This window comes from Chenopodium album, chromosome 2 (genome assembly GCF_948465745.1).
Source record: "Chenopodium album chromosome 2, dcCheAlbu1.1, whole genome shotgun sequence".
NCBI lineage: Eukaryota > Viridiplantae > Streptophyta > Magnoliopsida > Caryophyllales > Amaranthaceae > Chenopodium > Chenopodium album.
In genome coordinates, this window is record NC_137835.1 from 44,591,508 (window position 1) to 44,613,299 (window position 21,792).

Below are 21,792 nucleotides of genomic sequence, written 5' to 3' on the forward strand. Positions count from 1 at the left end.
CTGTCATCTCCCACTGATTTTCAAAGACCCATTTGTTCCTATGGAACCAAATAAACCAAGTAAGAAAAATAGCTCTCTGATAGATTTCTTTCGGGAGATTTTTTGCCCAGTGGAGTAACACTTCCCTAAACGAATCGGTTGGTGCATAATTAAGAGCCTCCTCGCAGCCACTCCTAACCCAAAGTTGGTGAGCACAGGGGTATGTGATCGATAACAGTGTGAACAACTGTTTCACTCTCAGACTTGCAGCAAGGACAAAGGAAATCCTCAATCAGGTGTCTGTGATGCAGAATGCTTCTGGTTGGCAGAGATTTCGTGCAGCACCTCCACAAGAAGTGACGAGTTTTCAGGGTGACCTCCACCTTCCAAAATTCAACCCAGAGTTGCTCAAAATCATCCAGCGGAAGTGATTTGCCTAGGAGATAGGCAGACCTCACCTCATAGTGCCCATTCCTTGAAAACGCCCATGTGAGAGTGTCAACAGGCTTTCGTTCGCTAATTGGGATAGCAAAAATAGCCTGCTTATCATAGTCATTAAAGATACTCTTGATCTTTTCAATATTCCAGCAGCAACCCGCGTCATCCATCAGCTTATTCACCATGGTGCACATATCTTCTCGTCTGTCAGTGGTAACAAAGCGACTCTCATCAGTCACAAGCCAAGGTGTTGATGCTTAAAGGTTTTGATGATGAGGAACTTAAACTACAGCAAACTCATTTAATAAAGGTTTTTTAAGTGTTTGTTTAGTTTAGGTGAAATTGATCTTGGAGATGGAAGATGTAACTGAAACTAAGAAGACTTGAAGAAGTTCTTTATTTAAGAAGGTTATTCGAAACAGAAGAAGAGTTCCCTCACAGGAACTGAGTTCCCTAACAGGAACTTGAAGATGGCTGGCTAAGATCTTTGGAGGAACTTAGTAAGCGTGGAGCTCAAGTAATCCTACCAGTACAAGAGCACAGCGCAGCAATGAATTAGTTAAGATTTTATCTTCTAGATTCATTGTTAAATATGTTAAGTAGGATATGCATGAAGTCTATTAGAAGCGTGGCAAGTTAGCTTAGCAAATAAATTAAAATCGGAAATGATAAAAGATAGAATTCGAAAAAGATTTTCTTTAAATGTTTATTTCTTAAAATCATTTTGTTAAAAAGATATTATGCTTTTTAACTCAATCTTTCTATCTTATTTTTCGGAAAAAGATTTTCTTCTAATGATTTACATAAAAACCGTGTATAAAGATAAGTTAAGTTTAACTTATTTATCTTTAAGAAAACCTACTTTCTATACAAGTAATACTTGTATAAATAGTAGAGAATAAAAGAAGTTTAGGTTTTTGTGAGTTTATGCGTGAAGAATTTACAGAGCTATAATTGTGTAAGTTTGCCAAGCTTATCATCTTGTCATATTAGTTTCGGGTTTCATGCATAGCTTGCCTATCATATACTAGGTGTTTGTACTTGTAATTGGTTGGGGTTATTTGGGTGTGAGTGATTTTGTTATCATTGCATACAAAGAGAGAGCTTCTGTTGAGAAGTTGAGAAGATTTGTACGTAGGAAGTACGAGAGAGAGTCTAAGTGTGGGACTTAGACTGGGTAGAATAGATTCCTATTCTGTAGCAAGTTCGTTCAGGAACTTGTGAGTAGAGGTTTGATTATAATAGGTTTTAACTTGGTGTTTGCCCTATTATAGTGGAGCTGTTTGTGTTCGAAATCCCTAAGGTAGGGTCGAGGTTTTACTTCTAGTTGGGCACTAGAAGGTTTCCTCGTAAAATCCTGTGTGCATTGCAAATTCCTATTTTATTCTGTTTTATATTTGCAAAAGTAGTCACTAGGAACTCACATACAATTCACCCCCCTCTTGTAGTGTTCGTCTCATCTAACAATTGGTATCAGAGCACGGTTCTCACGTGCAAGCAGATAACTTTGCTAAGTAAGTTCCTGGAGAGATGAATTACAAGGAGAAACTTGAAGAAGGGTACTCTACCCAACGTCCACCTATGTTCAATGGTAAGTTCTATGCCTACTGGAAGAACAGGATGGAGATCTTCATCGAGGCTGAAAATTACCAGGTTTGGCGTGTTATTGAAACTGGTGATTTTGAAATAACTGCAACCAATGACAAACATGAGGTAGTTTCTAAATCCATTTCTTATTATGATAAAGAAGATTATCAGAAACTTGAAATGAATGCTTTAGCTATAAAGTATTTGCACTGTGGACTTGGACCCCATGAACATAATCGTATCATGGGATGCAAGACTGCCAAACAGATTTGGGATTTGCTACAGGTAACTCATGAAGGTACTAACGAGGTAAAACGTTCTAAAATTTATTTATTGATGTCTAGGTAAGAAAGGTTTGAAATGCAATCTAAAGAAACCATAGAAGAGATGTTTACTAGATTCAATGATATTATTAATGAACTAAACTCCCTTGGCAGGCATATTCCTATTGATGAACAGGCTAGGAATATCTTGAGAAGCCTACCACAAGATGAAAGCTGGAGATCCAAGGTTACTGCTATGCAGGAAGCCAAGGACTTCACCAAGTTCAATATGGAACAACTAGCTGGATCATTGATGACACATGAACTTCATCTGAGTTCCAATACTGAAAGTTCCAGAAGTAAAAGCCTTGCACTTAAGGCTCAAGACTCAGAAGAATCGGAAGTTGATGAGGAAGAGATGGCTATGCTAGTGAAGAAATTTAAAAGGATGATGAATAACAAGAAGTTCGACAGGAACAAGAAATACACAAGTTCCAGAAACACAACGTGCTTCAAGTGTGGGTCAAAAGATCACTTAATTAAGGATTGTCCTGTCAAGATGGAGAGAAAGGAAAGACAAAAGGCAAGAAGCAAGCCAAAGAGTCAAAAGTCTATAAACCTTACTTCACTAAGGACAATGTGAAGAAAGCCATGCTAGCTGCCTGGGGAGATACAGATTCAGAAAAAGAGGAGGACCAACCATCAGAAGAAACCGCTCATTTATGTCTAATGGCAAAAACTGATGAAGCTGCCAAACTAAAGGAGCTTGAGTCTGAGGTATGGTTTTCTTACAATCAATTAAAACATCTGTCTAAAGAGAATCTAATAAATACTGTTTTGGAAATTCAAGAAGATTTAAAGGAATTACATAGATCCAAGCAGCAAAGTGATAAAGCTTTAGTAACTTACAAAGAGAACAGTGAATGGGTTGACAACATGAAGTTTGACATTCAATACAGGTTCTTTAGTCTGTTTGATGATAATAAAAATTTAAAAGAGACTATTGAGAACCTGAAACAAGATAACATACTCTTGAATGTGGAATTGTCTTTATTAAAACTTAGTGTTGACACTCCTAACTCTGAAGTTCCTCCACCTACTGATTATCCGAATTTTGAAAAATTAAAACATGATTTGGAAGACTTAAAAACGGATAAGGCACGTCTTAAGGGGGAACTTGAGAAAGCTAGGAAAGGTAAGCAACCAATAGAGTATAGAGTTCCTGATTGGATTACTAAGGCTCAAACCAAGAAAACTGAAGGTTTAGGTTTTAAAAGGAAGTTCCAGAAAGAAAAGAAGTATGTTAACTTGCCTAGTAACATTGTTTGTTATTTCTGTGGCAAAACAGGACATAAGCAGGCTAAGTGTCCTAAGAAAGAACAAAGCACTCAGAAGAATGTCAAACAAGTAGAAAAAATATGGGTCAAGAAAAATGAATCAACTCTTGTTACACAGGAACCCAAGGAAACCTGGGTTCCTGACTCTAACGCTTAATTCTTCTTGCAGGTTCCAGTGAGGGGGAACAACACTTGGTACCTCGACAGTGGTTGTTCTAAGCACATGACTGGAGATAAATCTAGATTTCTCTCACTGGATGCCTACTATGGTGGAACAGTGACTTTTGGTGATAATATGAAAGGCGATATAATTGCTATTGGAAAGATAGGAAGGTCACGTTCCCATGCCATTGATAATGTATTTTTAGTCGAGGGTCTCAAACACAATTTGTTAAGTATTTCACAGTTTTGTGACAAAGGTAATTCTGTTAGCTTTACTTCTAATAAGTGTAGAATCATCCACAATGACATTGGGAACATTATTTTAGAAGGAACTCGTAAAGGGAACACATATGTTGTGGATCTTAATGAGGTTCCTAACAGCAGTTTAACATGTCTTAGTGTTATTGAGGATGATCCTCTTTTATGGCACAAAAGGTTTGGCCATGCAAGCTTTTCTTTACTTGATAAAATAAGATCTAAGAACTTAGTGGAAGGACTTCCTTGCATTAAGTTCCTGTATGTTAAAGTGTGTGAAGCTTGTGCTAGAGGAAAACAGACTCGAATTTCCTTCAAGTCCAAAAGGATGGTAAGTACCAAAAGGCCTTTGGAACTCATTCATATGGATCTCTGTGGTCCAATGAGAATCCAAAGAAGAAGTGGTAAGAAATATGTAATGGTTATTGTTGATGATTTTTCAAGGTTCACTTAGGTTTTCTTTCTTGTAAGCAAGGATGAAACGTTTCATGAGTTTGTTGCTTTTGTAAAGAAAGAACAGAGAAGAACAGGCAACCAATTGATCCATCTTAGATCGGATCATGGAATAGAATTCGATAATTCAAAATTTGATGAATTTTGTACTGAGTATGGTATGGATCACAACTTCTTTGCCCCAAGAACTCCACAACAAAATGGAGTGGTGGAACGCAAGAATAGGAGCCTTGAAGACATGGCAAGGACAATGCTGATATCAAGCAAGCTGCCTAGGAACTTCTTGGCTGAAGCAGTAAACACAGCATGTTATATACTTAACAGAGTATCTGTTAGGGTCATCACCAATAAAACTCCCTATGAACTTATGAAAGGGAGAAAGCCTAATATTTCCTACTTTAGATCTTTTGGATGCAAATGCTTTGTTCACAATAATGGTAAAAGGAACTTGGGAAAATTTGATGAACGTAGTGATGAGGCAGTATTCCTAGGATATGCCTCAAATAGTAAAGCTTACAGAGTCTATAATAAAAGGACTATGTGTGTTGAGGAGTCTGTGCATATTATATTTGATGAAACTGAACATTCGGTTGATGTACAGGATTGTGATGATGATTTCGAAATTGGACTTGTGCGAAAGCAGAATCCAGATGAGGAACCAGCATCACAGCAGAAGCAGCAAGTTGAAATTGCTGAAGTAACGAATCCTGAAGCAAATGCTGAACCTGAGATGGAGAATGCACCAGGAACTCCACTTCAAGAACAGACTGATGCCCATAATGAAGACCAGAATGTGGAAACACCTGAGGAAGTTCAAACTGAGTTCCAGGAACAAGTTCCTACAGAAGAGCCAGTCAACAATAATGAAGAAAGATTGTGTCCAATCAAGGATTTCACTCCAAGGCCCTGGAAACATCAGAAATCACATCCAGTTGATGCAATCATGAGTGATATTACAAAAGGAACTCAAACCAGGTCTCAGCTTAGGAACTTCTGTGCATTCAATGCATTCCTTTCCTCCATGGAACCTAAGAATTATGTTAAAGCTTTAACTGACGCTGACTGGATTAATGCCATGCAAGTTGAATTAAATGAATTTGAAAGAAATAAAGTTTGGCATCTGGAACCTAGACCAAAAGATAAGAAGTCCATTGGACTAAAATAGGTATTCAGAAACAAACTAGATGAACATGGTATTATTGTCAGGAACAAAGCAAGACTAGTTGTACAAGGTTTCAACCAGCAGGAAGGAATAGACTATGAAGAGACATTTTCTCCAGTAGCCAGGTTAGAGGCTATTCGTTTACTTATTGCATTTGCTGCTTATATGGGATTTAGGCTGTACCAGATGGATATTAAATGTGCTTTCTTAAATGGATACTTAAATGAGGAAGTCTATGTGGAACAGCCTCCTGGATTTGAAAATCTAGAGTTCCCAGACCATGTCTATAAGCTTGACAAAGCTCTTTATGGGTTAAAGTAAGCTCCTAGAGCATGGTATGAAAGATTATCTAAGTTCCTTTTGGCTAATGGTTTTAAACGTGGTAAAATTGATAAAACATTGTTTTTAAAGTCAAATGGAATTGATATCTTAGTTGTACAGATTTATGTTGATGATATTTTATTTGGTGCAACTAACGAATCTCTATACAGGTATTTTGCTGACCTTATGAGTGGAGAATTTGAAATGAGCATGACTGGAGAATTAAATTTCTTCCTTGGCTTGCAAATCAAGCAAACTGAAGAGGGAATCATGATTCATCAGCAAAAATATATTAAGGAACTGATCAAGAAATACAAGTTGGAAAATGCCAAAACCAATAATACTCCTATGGGAATTGCTACTAGATTAGATGAGGATCCATCTGGAACTTGCATAGATCAATCTATGTATCGAGGTATGATAGGCTCACTACTCTACTTAACAGCTAGTAGACCTGACATATCTTTTAGTGTAGGTCTGTGTGCCAGGTTCCAAGCAAATCCAAAGGAGTCTCACTTGACAACAGTAAAAAGAATTTTAAGATACTTGAAAGGAACTGATGATTTGAGTCTCTTCTATCCCAGAAGTGATTCTTTTGATTTAAATAGTTTTACCGATGCTGACTATGCAGGTGATTTGGTTAATAGAAAAATCACTTCAGGTATAGTACAATTTTTAGGTCCCTGTTTAGTTTCTTGGGGTTCCAAGAAACAAAACACAGTTGCTTTATCTACAGCAGAAGCTGAATATGTGGCAGCAGCAGCATGTTGTTCACAAGTTCTATGGATAAAACAACAGGTCAGAGATTTTGGTATTATTTTTGAATGTGTACCTATTTACTGTGATAATACTAGTGCTATATGTATTTCTAAGGATCCGGTTCAACACTCAAAGGTAAAACACATCCACATTAGGCATCACTTTCTAAAAGATAATGTGGAGCAAGGGAATATAAAGTTAGAATTTTGTCAAACTGAAAATCAAATTGCAGATATTCTAACCAAGCCCTTGAACAGAGAAAGATTTGAGAAATTGAGACTGGAACTTGGGATGAACAAGCTGTAGTACTAGCCTCTGAAGTTCCAAGATATGGCAAAGTCAAAAATAATGTAAATAAAGCAAAAAGAGCTTCTACCACAACCTTGGTGTGATAAACATAGCTAAAGTGTCACCGTTGTTAACTACCAAAGGTAAGTTCATTAAATTGCTCAACTTTATAAGTTATTAAATATGTACATTACACATATGTAAAAAGCGTGTTCCAATTGTGTTTTGTAGAAACTTTGTTTTAAGATTAATTGAATTTGGAAAGTTAAGTTTTTAAAAGATTCATCCAGTAATTTGAAATTTGAAAAATTAATTGAATTTGTTCAATTAATGACTGAACAGTGAAACTTCCTAAATTCCCTCACACCGCTTCATTTATTATAAAAGTTGATTTCACCCACTTCTTTCACCTCACTGTCAAATCAAATTAAACCCTTCCCAGTAAAAACTCTTTCAACCTTTTATATAAACCTGTCCTAAAAGCATCAATGGTGATCATTGCTGAATTCGTTTCCTCAGAAGAATCACAACACTTTGAGAATACAATTCAAGAAGAAACTTCTCCCTTATCTATGGTAAACTACAAATCATCTTTTACCTCAAACAAAACTCCCGAAAACCCTAGAAAATCTCCTCCGAAACCAAAAGAAGTTGAAAGTAAAAGCGATCAAGGGGATTCCTCTGTTTCAAGCATTCTTCAACGACTAGAAGAGTGGAAAGAAAAGAAACAAAGTGAAAAGTCTCTTGAGGAGCAAATTGAGGAAGTTGACGAGTTTGCTCAAGAGAAAAACTCAGAAGAGACAAAAGGGGAGAACAAAGAAGAAGAAGAGATAAGTGAGGGAGAAGAAGAAGATAAAGAGGAGGAGAACAATTCAGAAAAGGAAGAATCTGAAGAGGAAGATGAAGAAGAGGAAGTGACTGATCAAGCGGAACTTGAGTCACAGGCTGGAAGGTATGTAGTTGGTCATCGCATTGATGTTGTTTGGTGTAAGAAAGCAAGATTTCTAGAATTTCTTGATTTAATTAAGTTTCAAGGTTGGGAATTTCTATTGTCAAGAGTTTCAGCAAACTATATGTACCCTGTAGCTATGACAGAATTTTGCCAAAACTTTCAAGCAAAATTAGGGATAATTTCAAGTGTTGTTAATGGGGTAAAAATCAAATTGAACATTGAAACCCTAGGTAAAATTCTGAAAACACCTACTGAGGGATATGATACCTATCTTAAGGGAAAGGGTAGTGTCAATGTAGGGAATTTTTTGGCTGGTGATATTGTTGAGGCATTAGGTGGTCAGAGAAGGAAAAAGGTCATGAGTCATAATGATCTTAGTCCCCTAAACAAGCTGTTGTTTAATCTGGTGAAGAAGACTATCTTGCCTAGAACTGCTAAGAAGGGGGAAGCATGCTTGATGGATATGGCAGTAATCTTTTGTATCTCAAAGAAGATTAAGGTCAACTTTCCTTCTTTAATGTACCAGCACTTAGCACACTGTGTTCCTAGTAGGACAAAAGTGGGGTATGGATCCATTTTGTCTACTGTATTTGAAAATGCTGGAGTAGTTCTAAAAGGTAGATATGGGGCTTTGGATGAAAAGCCAGAAAATGTGATCAATGAGGAAACCCTTGCTGGGTTAAGTCTGGAAGTTGTGCAGGGAAAAATTCAGAAAATAGAAAAAGGAGAGAAAAAGAAAGAGAAAGTGATAGGGAAGAGGAAGGAAAAGGTTGTATCTGAACAACCTGTGAGAAAGAGTAGGAGGATTTTTGCCAGTACTGTTCCTCAAACCAGTATGGAACAACCACTGGAGTTGGATGTTGAGGAAAATATCCTCAATGGGCAAGTTGCTGAACTGGTTGACAGAATGGAAAGGGTTGAGAGTCAAATGAAGGACTTTGCTGGAAAGCTTCAGTTACTGACTCTGGAAAAGTTGGTACAGGAGCAGGGGAAGGAGTTAAAGGATCTCAAGAAGATGGTGCTAAAACAGAACAAGGAACTTCAAGAGCAAAAGGAGTTTCAAGAGCAAGCACTGAACAAGATTCTACAGGAACAGAAGGAGGAGTTCCTGGTGAAACTTAGAGATCTTGAAGGAAAATTGGAGGCCTCTGGACAACAGACAAAGGAGGACTACAAGAAAATTCTGGAGTTCTTTGAAACCTAGCCTGCCCTATTTCATATTCAGCCTAGCCTATTTTCACTGTCTTAGTCATGAACAATTTTAATTTCTGTTTTTAGTATTTGAACAATTAATTTTGTTTGTAAATTTTTCTAAATTGTTCAACTGGATGATAAATCTTTTGGTTTTTAATGAAAATTTGGAAATCTGCTTATACTTGTGTGTTTATGTGTATTTTGAACACTTATGCTGTAGGGTAGAACTTACTTGAGGTTGTTTAGCAGCGCTGCCTTTAGTTTCCCACACTCGATGAATTGCTTGTGGGGCTGTGGGTAGTTGCTTAATAACCTTGAAAAAGCAGGACTTTTTTATAATGCCAAAAGGGGGAAAAGAATAAGCAAACATGGAGGCTGAAGTATTTTTGGGTTCCAGTTGATAAAGTATCAGAACTTTCTTCTGATCTGATGCTGATAGATTATTTTACTTTCTGTCTTAGTTATTTTTGTCTATTTTTGCTTTTAGTTTTTGTTTTTAATTCAATTGTGTGTTTACCTTTTTGTTTATAAATCAAAAATACAAAAATACGTCCTTCTATTTTGTTTTTACCTTCTCTAGAGTTTGCTTAAGTTTGTCATCGTCAAAAAAGGGGGAAATTGTTGATGCTTAAAGGTTTTGATGATGAGGAACTTAAACTACAGCAAACTCATTTAATAAAGGTTTTTTAAGTGTTTGTTTAGTTTAGGTGAAATTGATCTTGGAGATGGAAGATGTAACCGAAACTAAGAAGACTTGAAGAAGTTCTTTATTTAAGAAGGTTATTCGAAACAGAAGAAGAGTTCCCTCACAGGAACTGAGTTCCCTAATAGGAACGTTCCTTCACAGGAACTTGAAGATGGCTGGCTAAGATCTTTGGAGGAACTTAGTAAGCGTGGAGCTCAAGTAATCCTACCAGTACAAGAGCACAGTGCAACAATGACTTAGTTAAGATTTTATCTTCTAGATTCATTGTTAAATATGTTAAGTAGGATATGCATGAAATCTATTAGAAGCGTGGCAAGTTAGCTTGGCAAATAAATTAAAATCGAAAAAGATAAAAGATAGAATTCGAAAAAGATTTTCTTTAAATGTTTATTTCTTAAAATCAGTTTGTTAAAAAGATATTATGCTTTTTAACTCAATCTTTCTATCTTATTTTTCGGAAAAAGATTTTCTTCTAATGATTTACATAAAAACCGTGTATAAAGATAAGTTAAGTTTAACTTATTTATCTTTAAGAAAACCTACTTTCTATACAAGTAATACTTGTATAAATAGTAGAGAATAAAAGGAGTTTAGGTTTTTGTGAGTTTATGCGTGAAGAATTTACAGAGCTATAATTGTGTAAGTTTGCCAAGCTTATCATCTTGTCATATTAGTTTCGGGTTTCATGCATAGCTTGCCTATCATATACTAGGTGTTTGTACTTGTAATTGGTTGGGGTTATTTGGGTGTGAGTGATTTTGTTATCATTGCATACAAAGAGAGAGCTTCTGTTGAGAAGTTGAGAAGATCTGTACTTAGGAAGTACGAGAGAGAGTCTAAGTGTGGGACTTAGACTGGGTAGAATAGATTCCTATTCTGTAGCAAGTTCGTTCAGGAACTTGTGAGTAGAGGTTTGATTATAATAGGTTGTAACTTGGTGTTTGCCCTATTATAGTGGAGCTGTTTTTGTTCGAAATCCCTAAGGTAGGGTCGAGGTTTTACTTTTAGTTGGGCACTAGAAGGTTTCCTCGTAAAATCCTGTGTGCATTGCAAGTTCCTATTTTATTCTATTTTATATTTGCAAAAGTAGTCACTAGGAACTCACATACAATTCACCCCCCCCCCCTTCTTGTAGTGTTCGTCTCAACTAACACAAGGGTCATCCATATATTCATGGTGTGTCCATTCCCAACTCTCCAAAGCATGCCTTCCTTAACGAGGGCTTTAGCACTCCATAGACTCTTCCACGAATAGCTCGAAACCGGACCAAGTGCAGCCTAAAACACAGAAGATCGGGGGTAGTATTTAGCTTTTAGCACGCGACTAACCAGAGAGTTTTAATTAGTTGCAAGACGCCAAACTTCTTTTCCAAGAAGTGCATAATTAAAAACTCCCAAATCTCTAAACCTCATCCCCCTAAGGAATTTTGGTTGACATAGAGAATTCCAGCTTTTCCAGTGAGTTTTCCTCCCCTTCTCATCCGAACCCCACCAAATCGTGCCATCATACCGTGAATCTCTTGAATCAAGCCAATTGGGAATTTATACACACCCATAAGATAGGTTGGGATTGCTTGAATAACTGACTTCAACAAAACTTCTTTTCCGGCTCTTGATAAGAGTTTCTCTTTCCAACCTTGAACTTTTTTCCAAATTCGATCCTTTATAGAAGCAAAAACCGCTTTCTTCGACCTTCCCATAACAGTTGGCAAACCAAGGTATTTTACACGGTTATCAACCATTTCCATACCAATAATGGAATAAAAGTGATCCTTGACTTTAAGCGTTTAATTGAGTGTCAATTGCTTGTTTGCAATTTTTTACATTAACACATATGCCTTCGTAACATTCATGTGCTTGTATAAAGTATCAATTTTTTTTATATATATATATATTTTTTATAAAGGGTCCCAAAGATGAGTAATGAGAAACGATCTCAAAATTTCCTAAAATCAAGAGAAAAGCTCTAATAACATGAATTATCCCTCACTCTCTCTATAGAATATCAATGCAATAAAGGCACCTACATTTTGAGAAATTAAAGTAGACCATACCTATAAATTTTAAAATAAGAGGAAAGCTCTAATTACATGAATTATCCCTCACACACTCTCTCTATAAAGTATCAATGTAATAACGACACCTACAGTACATTTTGAGAAATTAAAGTAAACCATTACTATCATTTTTCAATAAAACACCTAAAAGAAATAATATAGTTTTGTATAGTAGTATTCTCAACCTAAAAGAAATAATATAATGCCAAATGCCAACTGGCTTATGGATTCCAGTGGTACAGGAAGAAGAGGCCAAGGAAAGAAACATAGGTGTAAGGACTTCTAACTAGTTGCTAAAAATAAATGACATCATGCCATCATTATTGGAAAAAAATAAGACATGAGAAAAACTGTACATGCACTCATCCATTACTTGACATACATTTTAGGAGATTTTATGATACAATGTATCGAGTATCCTAATATATGAAACCCTCTTTTACTTGTTATTACACGACATTATATTCTAATCTCAAACTCCTCTATTTCCTCCGTCCTGATAGAATATTACTATTATCCCGTCGGCCATTCATTCGAAAATATGGTAACGTTACTAGCTAGATCATACAACACAGAAGTTGTTAGCAAGCAATTCTGTTTAAATAACATTATTAACGTGATTATTAATTTTCGATCATGATCCAGGGTAACACATGATGAACTTAGGCAATGACAGAAGTCTCTCTTGATATTTTCTCAGAGTAGATTTCAGCCCTAACATCAGATTCCCAAAGCTCAGGTAATGCTTCCCTTAAATTGTGAATGCTTTCCAGTGCATAATCAGCTCCTTTTGGCCTGTGAGAAGTTCCAACCTACGTGTATATCCAACACATTTTTCCCAATTTAATAATAAGATCACAACAAAGTGTGGGACCCATGTTTAGGAAAACGACAAAAAACAAAGTTTTCAACAATAATTTTCAGAAATGCATACCAGTACAGTGTCAAGACCCACACGTTTTCCAGCCAGTATATTTCTGACACTATCATCAAAGAATATCTGAAATTGACAAAAAATATATTCCAATCATTAGGATTATAATTACTACTACCACTTTTTTTTTTTTTTTTTTTTTTAATCTTTTATCTTCATGTTTCACATTTTGATCGATATATAAACTTTGATTGTACTATTATCCATGTTACATTATTTTTAACGATTTGATGTAGAATATAAGTAAACAATGTCTAATAGTTACAACTAACGAAAAATAGAGGTACATAATATATTATATTAAATGTAGTACTTATAATAATTGATGTTATTATTTGAGGAAAATAAATAAAAATGATATAAGGACGATAAAACTTACTGTTTTTTGAGGGTTTAAGTTGGCGATTTCAAGTGCTTTTTCAATTGCAGATGCTGATGGTTTACAAACAACGGGTGTTTTGGGCAATGTAGTAGCATCATTTTGTTTATTGGCAAAATGACTCATTATGTCAAAAAGTTGAGTGTCATTGTTAGTATTGTTGTTGTTACTTGAAAGTGTCCTCGGCCTTGTTCCTACAAACTTAATATCATCTTCGTCGTCTGATGCAAAGTTTTTGTGTGTCGGGTTTAGAGTCTCGAAACAAATGATACCTTCGAAGCAATCCTCTAATCCGAGCTTTTTTAATGCTATAATAGCATGAGTCTCATCCGCATTGGTGAATATCTATACCAATAAAACATTTAGAGAAGTTAAATTAGGTCGATATTCAAGAAAAAAGATTAATTAACAAAGATCGACAAAGAATAATAAAGTAACAAACTTACAACTTTACGAATAGGTAAGCTTAACAAAAGGCTTCGAAGAACCGGGTCGGGTTTTAGGTTGTCATAAGGTAATCTCCCATGAACAAAACTGTGAAAACCACAATAATCACAAAAAGAATTTAGATGTTTTGGTTTTACTTTAATTTATTTTTACTAGTTACTAAAGGAGTAATAACGTAAGAAATTAAATGGCAAGTAAAATATGAGCAAGTTGTGTGTCTTACCTATGATATTCATCATAATCAAAATCATAGCCAATTGCCTACATAAATAAGACATAAGACCATATGTTAACATCATTCTTAAAGTCATTAAGTCTAATGTAATTTAAACTATACAATTACGTGACGTAAGTACATACAGAAATTAAACATACCCTAAGACCAGCCATTGTTGTGCCGTAGTTTTTGTATAAAAGGTTAGACAGATCATTTATCTTACTCCTGTCTATGCCTAGCTTTTCAAACATATAATCTGTTCAAGTAAGAATATGAAATAATAAAAAGATTAGAACTAACATTTATTAATTCAAAGATAATTAGTTTTACTATAAAATAATAAATTAAAGATACGGGCGAAAAAATTACTGGCACTCTAATCTATCCGGAATTAATAGTAAAAATTATTAGTTGAATTTCATTAACATGCATGCAACATTATAGGGTGACTATTTGTTTAAGATAAAAGCCAAAGTAAGAACAACATTTAATAATCAAAGGAGTATATTATTGATGGAATAAACCTAACCTTGAATGTTCTTCAGAACTTCTTTTGATAGCCCGGTGCTAAGAGGGTACAAAGTATCATCTAGATCTGCAAATCCAAGAAAATAGTAAGTACAAAATTCAATATTATAACTTCCTACAAAAAAGAGTTTAGACCAATTCAATTTGATATTTATAAATTTATTAATGTATGAACCAACCATCCGACTATATCACGGTGAAATGGGTGTATAAAGTTTCTCATACAAACAAATAAAACATTAAAACTCAAGCTCTTTTTTTTTTTTTTTTTTCTGTTTTTATTGTACGGAAAGTACCTTAGAGGCTTAGAGGATGGATACTTTGTATTATGTGAAGTATTTTTTCCTTTTTATTATTTTTTTTTTCAAGAGAATATGTATTGGTAACTTGGTAGTGTTGAATTAACGTACTTTAGGATCTCAAAAGGTCATTCATTTTTTTTATAGTATTAATTATTTAGATTTTTGAACGAAAAACTTACCAAACAAAAGACAGTCATATTTTGGGGCTTGTACATATCGATCCTCGTATGCCATTGCTATATTTTAAGCTCTGGAAATGTAACACAGATAAATTAGTTAAAATAATTAAAGGCAATTTACCCATGAAATTTTATTTCAAAAATGGTACTCCATGACATAATATCCTTTTTAGACTTAGTCCAATCAAAGTGACAGATTAAAGTAGAATTATTACAAATTTGTACCAGAAATATATGCAAGATAAAGAAACAATATTATAAGTTAGTAACACCAAATTAATTTTGTCAATATTCTTTGCAATACCAAAAAATTCATTTAAAGATCATCTTATCAGCAATTTTCATATATTTTTTTTTTTTTTTTTTTTTTTTTGGTAACATCATAATTTATTATATTATTAGAATTAATTTATCAAAAATAAAGTCACAAAAAATATGTTGACAAAACCAAAAGTATATGACTATTTTAAGTTCTTGTATAAGACGGTTCGACAGTCATACTGATATTTAAGCATAAGAAATCAATTAATTACTCCATAATTTACTCTTTTTTAAGAGAAGTAATACGGAATATTTGATTTAATTTTGATAAATCAATACAATAAGTGTCCTTCTTAAGAGTAAATATAATATAATATAATTTCAGTAAGAACAAAAAATAATATATACTCTGCATACAAAACTTGCATGCCTTGATATTTGGACTTGAAAATATTATAATAATATAACACTTTAAAAGAGAATTTCAGAAAAATGTATGTTGAAAATGGAAACAAAGTATGATTCTAAGAGTAGAACATACCAGATTTTGAGAGAGAGAGAGAGAGAGAGAGAGAGAAGAGATTGATATTGCAAAATGCAAGAAAGGAAGAGAGGGGAGGGGGAAGAAATTTGGTGTGCAGAAGATTCCTTTTATAGGCAATTTGTTGGGTAGAAATTTCTACATTTTTTAATAATTTTAATTAATTAATTTGGGCCAAGTGCATGTCATTGCTTCTACAATTATTTTATCCAGTTGATTTTGATAGGAGCTGTATTTTATTTATGCAATCATTTAATAGAACAAACTAAAATGACAGGAAGATGAGAACAAGGCCAGTTGGTTCTTGAGCCTTGACTTACCACGTGGATGAATCAAACGCGTTTCATTAGAGCTTAACTTTGTAAGTTGACTGAATTGCCCAGGGTGAAAAGATAAACCTCCCATTTTTATTTTAGAAATGCACAAAGTTTTAGGAGAATAATTGTTCAAAAAAGTTTTAGGAGAATAATATATTATTGTGAGTGGATAAATAAATAATTAAAGTCTAAATAAGATAGAAACCTTGAAAAATAAAGTGTATGAAAGGTGATATATATTTTTATTATTTAAGGGGAGACAACGGAAAAGAGAGAAATGATAAAATAATTTAAGTGTTGTTTAAGGTAAGAGAGAAAAATGATAAAATATAATATAAATTAGAAAGTTAACAAATATAGAAGTGATGCATTAAAAAAATAATCTACAAAAGAAAAGTGATGCAAATAAAAAAACAGAGAGAGTATAATTTTTTTTTTCAAAGGTAAGGAGAAAGGCTCTGATCGTACCTCAACCCTCATGAATTTTTTTTTGTTTTATTTGGTTCGGTACTTGCGAGGTCGAATACTTTGAGTGTGAGGGGAGAAAGGTAAACCCTCAAAGTGTCTCTAATGATGATTAAACCCCCAAACTCAATGTTAAAAGGTACAATCCTTACCATTAGACCAGACCAACTTAGCTTGGCTATACTATCTAAAATGTACCTTAAAGATTTTAGGTGAAACTTTTAGTAAATAAGTCAAAGTTAATTTGCTTGGTATTCTTTCATTCACCAATTTCTTGATGTATTTTGGCCGGCACAATATTTAGTATATTTGATTTAGATAAAGTTATTGAGAATGTCTTGTTTTTCAGTCGGTATTCATAACTCTAATTCCTTTTTATGGTCTCATATTAGGAGAGGAAATTGGGTAGCTCATCATCACGTAGCTAGAGTGAAGCCTTTTAAGGTTAGAACAAGTATGCATTAATCATTGTCCATCAATAATAATATTTGACTTAAGAGCTCATACAACCTGATCACACTCATCTAAAAGCATAAATGTAGAAGATTTTGTTTCAGACTTTGTAGATTGATATGTAACTTAATCAAAAGATCTGAAATTTAGGAAAAAAACCCATTTTTTTCAAAGGTTGACATTCTATACCTAGCATCAAGTTCTATGGATCCAGCATTAAAAGTCAGACAGAAACATGCTACAAATATTAAACTTGTAAAGCTTTTATAACTTAGTTTCTCAAGAAGCATGTATAGCATTAGACGACCTTTGAATTGTGTCACCACTTAAATTTCTTATCCAATACTTAAGAGTGCTCAAATAGTCTAAAATTATTTAAGCTTCTACCACTCTGCTACAATAGCTAAGTTACACCTCATTTTTTATTCCCTCGACACTATCACCAATATTTTCAAGATAGTTAATCACAACATAAATTAGCTTGAAATGCAAAATAATCCTAGCAAGCCATACAAGTTCAAAACAACAATTCTTTTGGAAGAAAAACTAATAGCATTCCATGACAAAACCAATTACACATCTCTAAATACTATCACAGCACACAATGTTACAAAAGATACATATATTATTTTTAAAACAAAAAAACAGAACAAAACAGAACTCCAAAAACAATAATCTGAATATTAACTATATTTCATTTACTTAGAATTTTTAATTACAACCTACTACCTAATAAAGCTATATATATTTCATCTAATAAACTAAACAGATACTAACAACTTCAAACTATACCAAAAACTATAATCCAACTTCAAAAGCTTGACAAAAAAAAAAAAAAAAAAAAAAAAAAAAAAAAAAAAAAAAAAACCTAAACAAACTACTACCAGAACTACTAGGGCGAGGGAAACTTGTATGCTTCCGAATCTACATTAGAATCCCCGGGAGAATAGTGATATATGTTACCACCAATTTCATCCTCAGAGTTGATATCCCACTCCCCGGGATCCACTTCTTGTCCCTCATCATCATCATCCCCTGCCTCTTCTTCAAACACTTCACCCTGCACCTGCTCCTCTTGAGGTTCACCCTCCTCATTCATCTCATCTTCTTCTTCCTCATCTCCTTCCTCATCTTCCTCATCTTCTTCACCATCTTCTTCCTCATCGTCTTCCTGCTCCTCTTCTTCTTCAGGCTGAACTTCCTCGTGAACCACCGGTGGTTCTTGCGGTTCCTGATGAACCACAACAACAGCCTGATCAGCACCTTCCACTTGTACCTCCTCAACGACTCGACAAGGGACATCTACAATAAACTGAACATCCTCATCATCTGAGTAAAATCTCCATGTCAACAACCCCGCCCTCGACATTAGCCACCACACCAGACGTCTCTCTTACAGCACCCACGGACCTAGAAGCCTTTAACTTCGAACCGACTTCCGCCTCACCATCGCTACCACTGTCTGTTTCTATAACACCAAACACAATCACTATCAACCCTAACCCTCTTATGGGCTTTTTTTTTCAAGACCCTTAAATTGAGACATTTCAGCCTCCAACACATCCAACTCCCGCCGTAAAACTTTACATTTCCGATCAACCTCTGTACGGACACGCAAATTTACGGCTAAAGAATCTTCAAGTTCAGATTTTCTCCTAGCCAACAACAGAAAATACGATTTCTGATGTTCGCTTGAACCAGGAGGGAACTTTGACGAAGAACCGCCATTAAAATCAGCCATTTTAAGCAGAAGATGAAAATTCAGAGGAACTCAAAGTTTTTGTCTTTGAAATTTCTTTTGGGAAGTAGAATTTCATAAAGAAAACCATTTATGAAAATAAATAAGTACAAAACTGAAACCATTATGTCAATTTTGTGTCTCTTCATCTGTAATTTGCTACAGTGAATTAGTGCAATTGAAAACCATAATGCATGTCTCTCCATATTCTGTTTGTAATAACACTGCAAACGTACTACACAAGATAAAGAATAAGAACATTCTAAAAATAGCTAAAAAGCTGAAAATATACTATATACAATCAAATTAGTACAAAATTAGCGTACCACAAAATATCGCACCGAAAAATCACTCGGTAATATAGACTTCTAAGTTTGAATGGTTCACTTGGAATTTTAAACTTTTTTCGTCTTTAAAAAAAAGGCACAAAAGTTTCCAATTACAACTAGCAAAACATTTACACACACTTTAAAATCACTCGGATTTTTTATGTTTTTTTTTTATTATATTAAAGTAATCATAACTTTTACGCATAACTTACTTACACAATACGAATAATATATTTAACCAATACAACAAAAATAATTATTGTGAAATTGTAATACCACTTATTATTATAAAAAAAATCTTTATTTCAATATACAATACAAATTATTCCTACATTTAAAGGGAAATTCTAAATTCTCAAAGTATATACAGAAATAAAAACTAAGAAAAACAATCAACAATATCAACACCCGATATTAATCATTTTGGACTATCGCGCGCCTTGCGCGCGATGGGACAACTAGTATAGAGAAAAAAGAAGGGTCGAAAAAACAAGATAAGATCCGAATTAAATCGGAATAAAACTCGATAGACAGTAGTTTTTGCGGTTTTGTTTTTATCATATATTTTGATCCTGAAATTGGAATAAGATAAATAAGATATCGTTGGAAAGCTCTTGAATTCTTCTTTCTAACCCAATTAGAATCAGATTAAAATATTTTTTAGAATAAAAGATATGAACGAAATAGTAGGATATGAACGAAATTGAATAAAACTTCCTACTATTTCGTTCATATCTTTTATTCTAAAAAATATTTTAATCTGATTCTAATTGGGTTAGAAAGAAGAATTCAAGAGCTTTCCAACGATATCTTATTTATCTTTTTCCAATTTCAGGATCAAAATATATGATAAAAACAAAACCGCAAAAACTACTGTCTATCGAGTTTTATTCCGATTTAATTCAGATCTTATCTTGTTTTTTCGACCCTTCTTTTTTCTCTATACTAGTTGTCCCATCGTGCGCAAGGCACGCGATAGTCCAAAATGGTTAATATCGGGTGTTGATATTGTTGATTGTTTTTCTTAGTTTTTATTTCTATATATACTTTGAGAATTTAGAATTTCCCTTTAAATGTAGGAATAATTTGTATTGTATATTGAAATAAAGATTTTTTTTTATAATAATAAGTGGTATTACAATTTCACAATAATTATTTTTTGTTGTATTGGTTAAATATATTATTCGTATTGTGTAAGTAAGTTATGCGTAAAAGTTATGATTACTTTAATATAATAAAAAAAAACCATAAAAAATCCGAGTGATTTTAAAGTGTGTGTAAATGTTTTGCTAGTTGTAATTGGAAACTTTTGTGCCTTTTTTTAAAGACGAAAAAATTTTAAAATTCCGAGTGAACCATTCAAACTTAGAATTCTATATTACCGAGTGATTTTTCGGTGCGATATTTTGTGGTACGCTAATTTTGTACTAATTTGATTGTATATAGTATACTTTCAGCTTTTTAACTATTTTTAGAATGTTCTTATTCTTTATCTAGTGTAGTACGTTTGCAGTGTTATTACAAACAGAATATGGAGAGACATGCATTACGGTTTTCAATTGCACTAATTCACTGTAGCAAATTGCAGATGAAGAGACACAAAATTGACATAATGGTTTCAGTTTTGTACTTATTTATTTTCATAAATGGTTTTCTTTGTGAAATTCTACTTCCCAAAAGCAATTTCAAAGACAAAAACTTTGAGTTCCTCTGAATTTTCATCTTCTGCTTAAAATGGTTGATTTTAATGGCGGTTCTTCGTTAAAGTTCCCTCCTGGTTCAAGCGAACATCAGAAATCGTATTTTCTGTTGTTGGCTAGGAGAAAATCTGAACTTGAAGATTCTTTAGCCGTAAATTTTCATGTCCGTACAGAGGTTGATCGGAAATGTAAAGTTTTACGGCGGGAGTTGGATGTGTTGGAGGCTGAAATGTCTCAATTTAAGGGTCTTGAAAAAAAAAAGCCCATAAGAGGGTTAGGGTTTATAGTGATTGTGTTTGGTGTTATAGAAACAGACAGTGGTAGCGATGGTGAGGCGGAAGTCGGTTCGAAGTTAAAGGCTTCTAGGTCCGTGGGTGCTGTAAGAGAGACGTCTGGTGTGGTGGCTAATGTCGAGGGCGGGGTTGTTGACATGGAGATTTACTCAGATGATGAGGATGTTCAGTTTATTGTAGAGGTCCCTTGTCGAGTCGTTGAGGAGGTACAAGTGGAAGGTGATGATCAGGCTGTTGTTGTGGTTCATCAGGAACCGCAAGAACCACCGGTGGTTCACGAGGAAGTTCAGCCTGAAGAAGAAGAGGAGCAGGAAGACGATGAGGAAGAAGATGAGGAAGAAGATGGTGAAGAAGATGAGGAAGATGAGGAAGGAGATGAGGAAGAAGAAGATGAGATGAATGAGGAGGGTGAACCTCAAGAGGAGCAGGTGCAGGGTGAAGTGTTTGAAGAAGAGGCAGGGGATGATGATGATGAGGGACAAGAAGTGGATCCCGAGGAGTGGGATATCAACTCTGAGGATGAAATTGGTGGTAACATATATCAATATTCTCCCGGGGATTCTAATGTAGATTTGGAAGCATACAAGTTTCCCTCGCCCTAGTAGTTCGGGTAGTAGTTTGTTTAGGTTTTTTTTTTTTATTAAGCTTTTGAAGTTGGATTATAGATTTTGGTATAGTTTGAAGTTGTTAGTATTTGTTTAGTTTATTAGATGTAAATCTATATAGCTTTATTAGGTAGTAGGTTGTAATTAAAAATTCTAAGTAAATGAAATATAGTTAATATTCAGATTATTGTT

The 21,792-nt window shown here is 34.2% G+C and overlaps 1 protein-coding gene across 2 annotated transcripts; it reads right to left on the bottom strand.

Annotated features, from left to right (window-relative positions):
* Positions 1-12,248: 12,248 nt before the first annotated feature.
* LOC145585639 (uncharacterized protein C24B11.05-like) lies at positions 12,249-15,758 on the bottom strand. 2 transcript variants are annotated; one of them, XM_081642355.1, is made up of 9 exons: positions 15,701-15,758; positions 14,899-14,969; positions 14,419-14,484; positions 14,048-14,145; positions 13,896-13,933; positions 13,672-13,759; positions 13,226-13,570; positions 12,847-12,912; positions 12,249-12,724 (listed from the first exon to the last, which is right to left on the bottom strand). In XM_081642355.1, exons 2-9 carry the CDS (start codon positions 14,951-14,953, stop codon positions 12,575-12,577), a joined length of 906 nt encoding a protein of 301 aa, XP_081498481.1. In that variant the 5' UTR covers positions 14,954-14,969; positions 15,701-15,758; the 3' UTR covers positions 12,249-12,574. The 2 variants fall into 2 exon arrangements, with proteins under 2 accessions (XP_081498481.1, XP_081498473.1); XM_081642347.1 differs by lacking the exons at positions 14,899-14,969; positions 15,701-15,758 and having other exon boundaries at positions 14,419-14,627.
* Between the last annotated feature and the right edge of the window lie 6,034 nt (positions 15,759-21,792).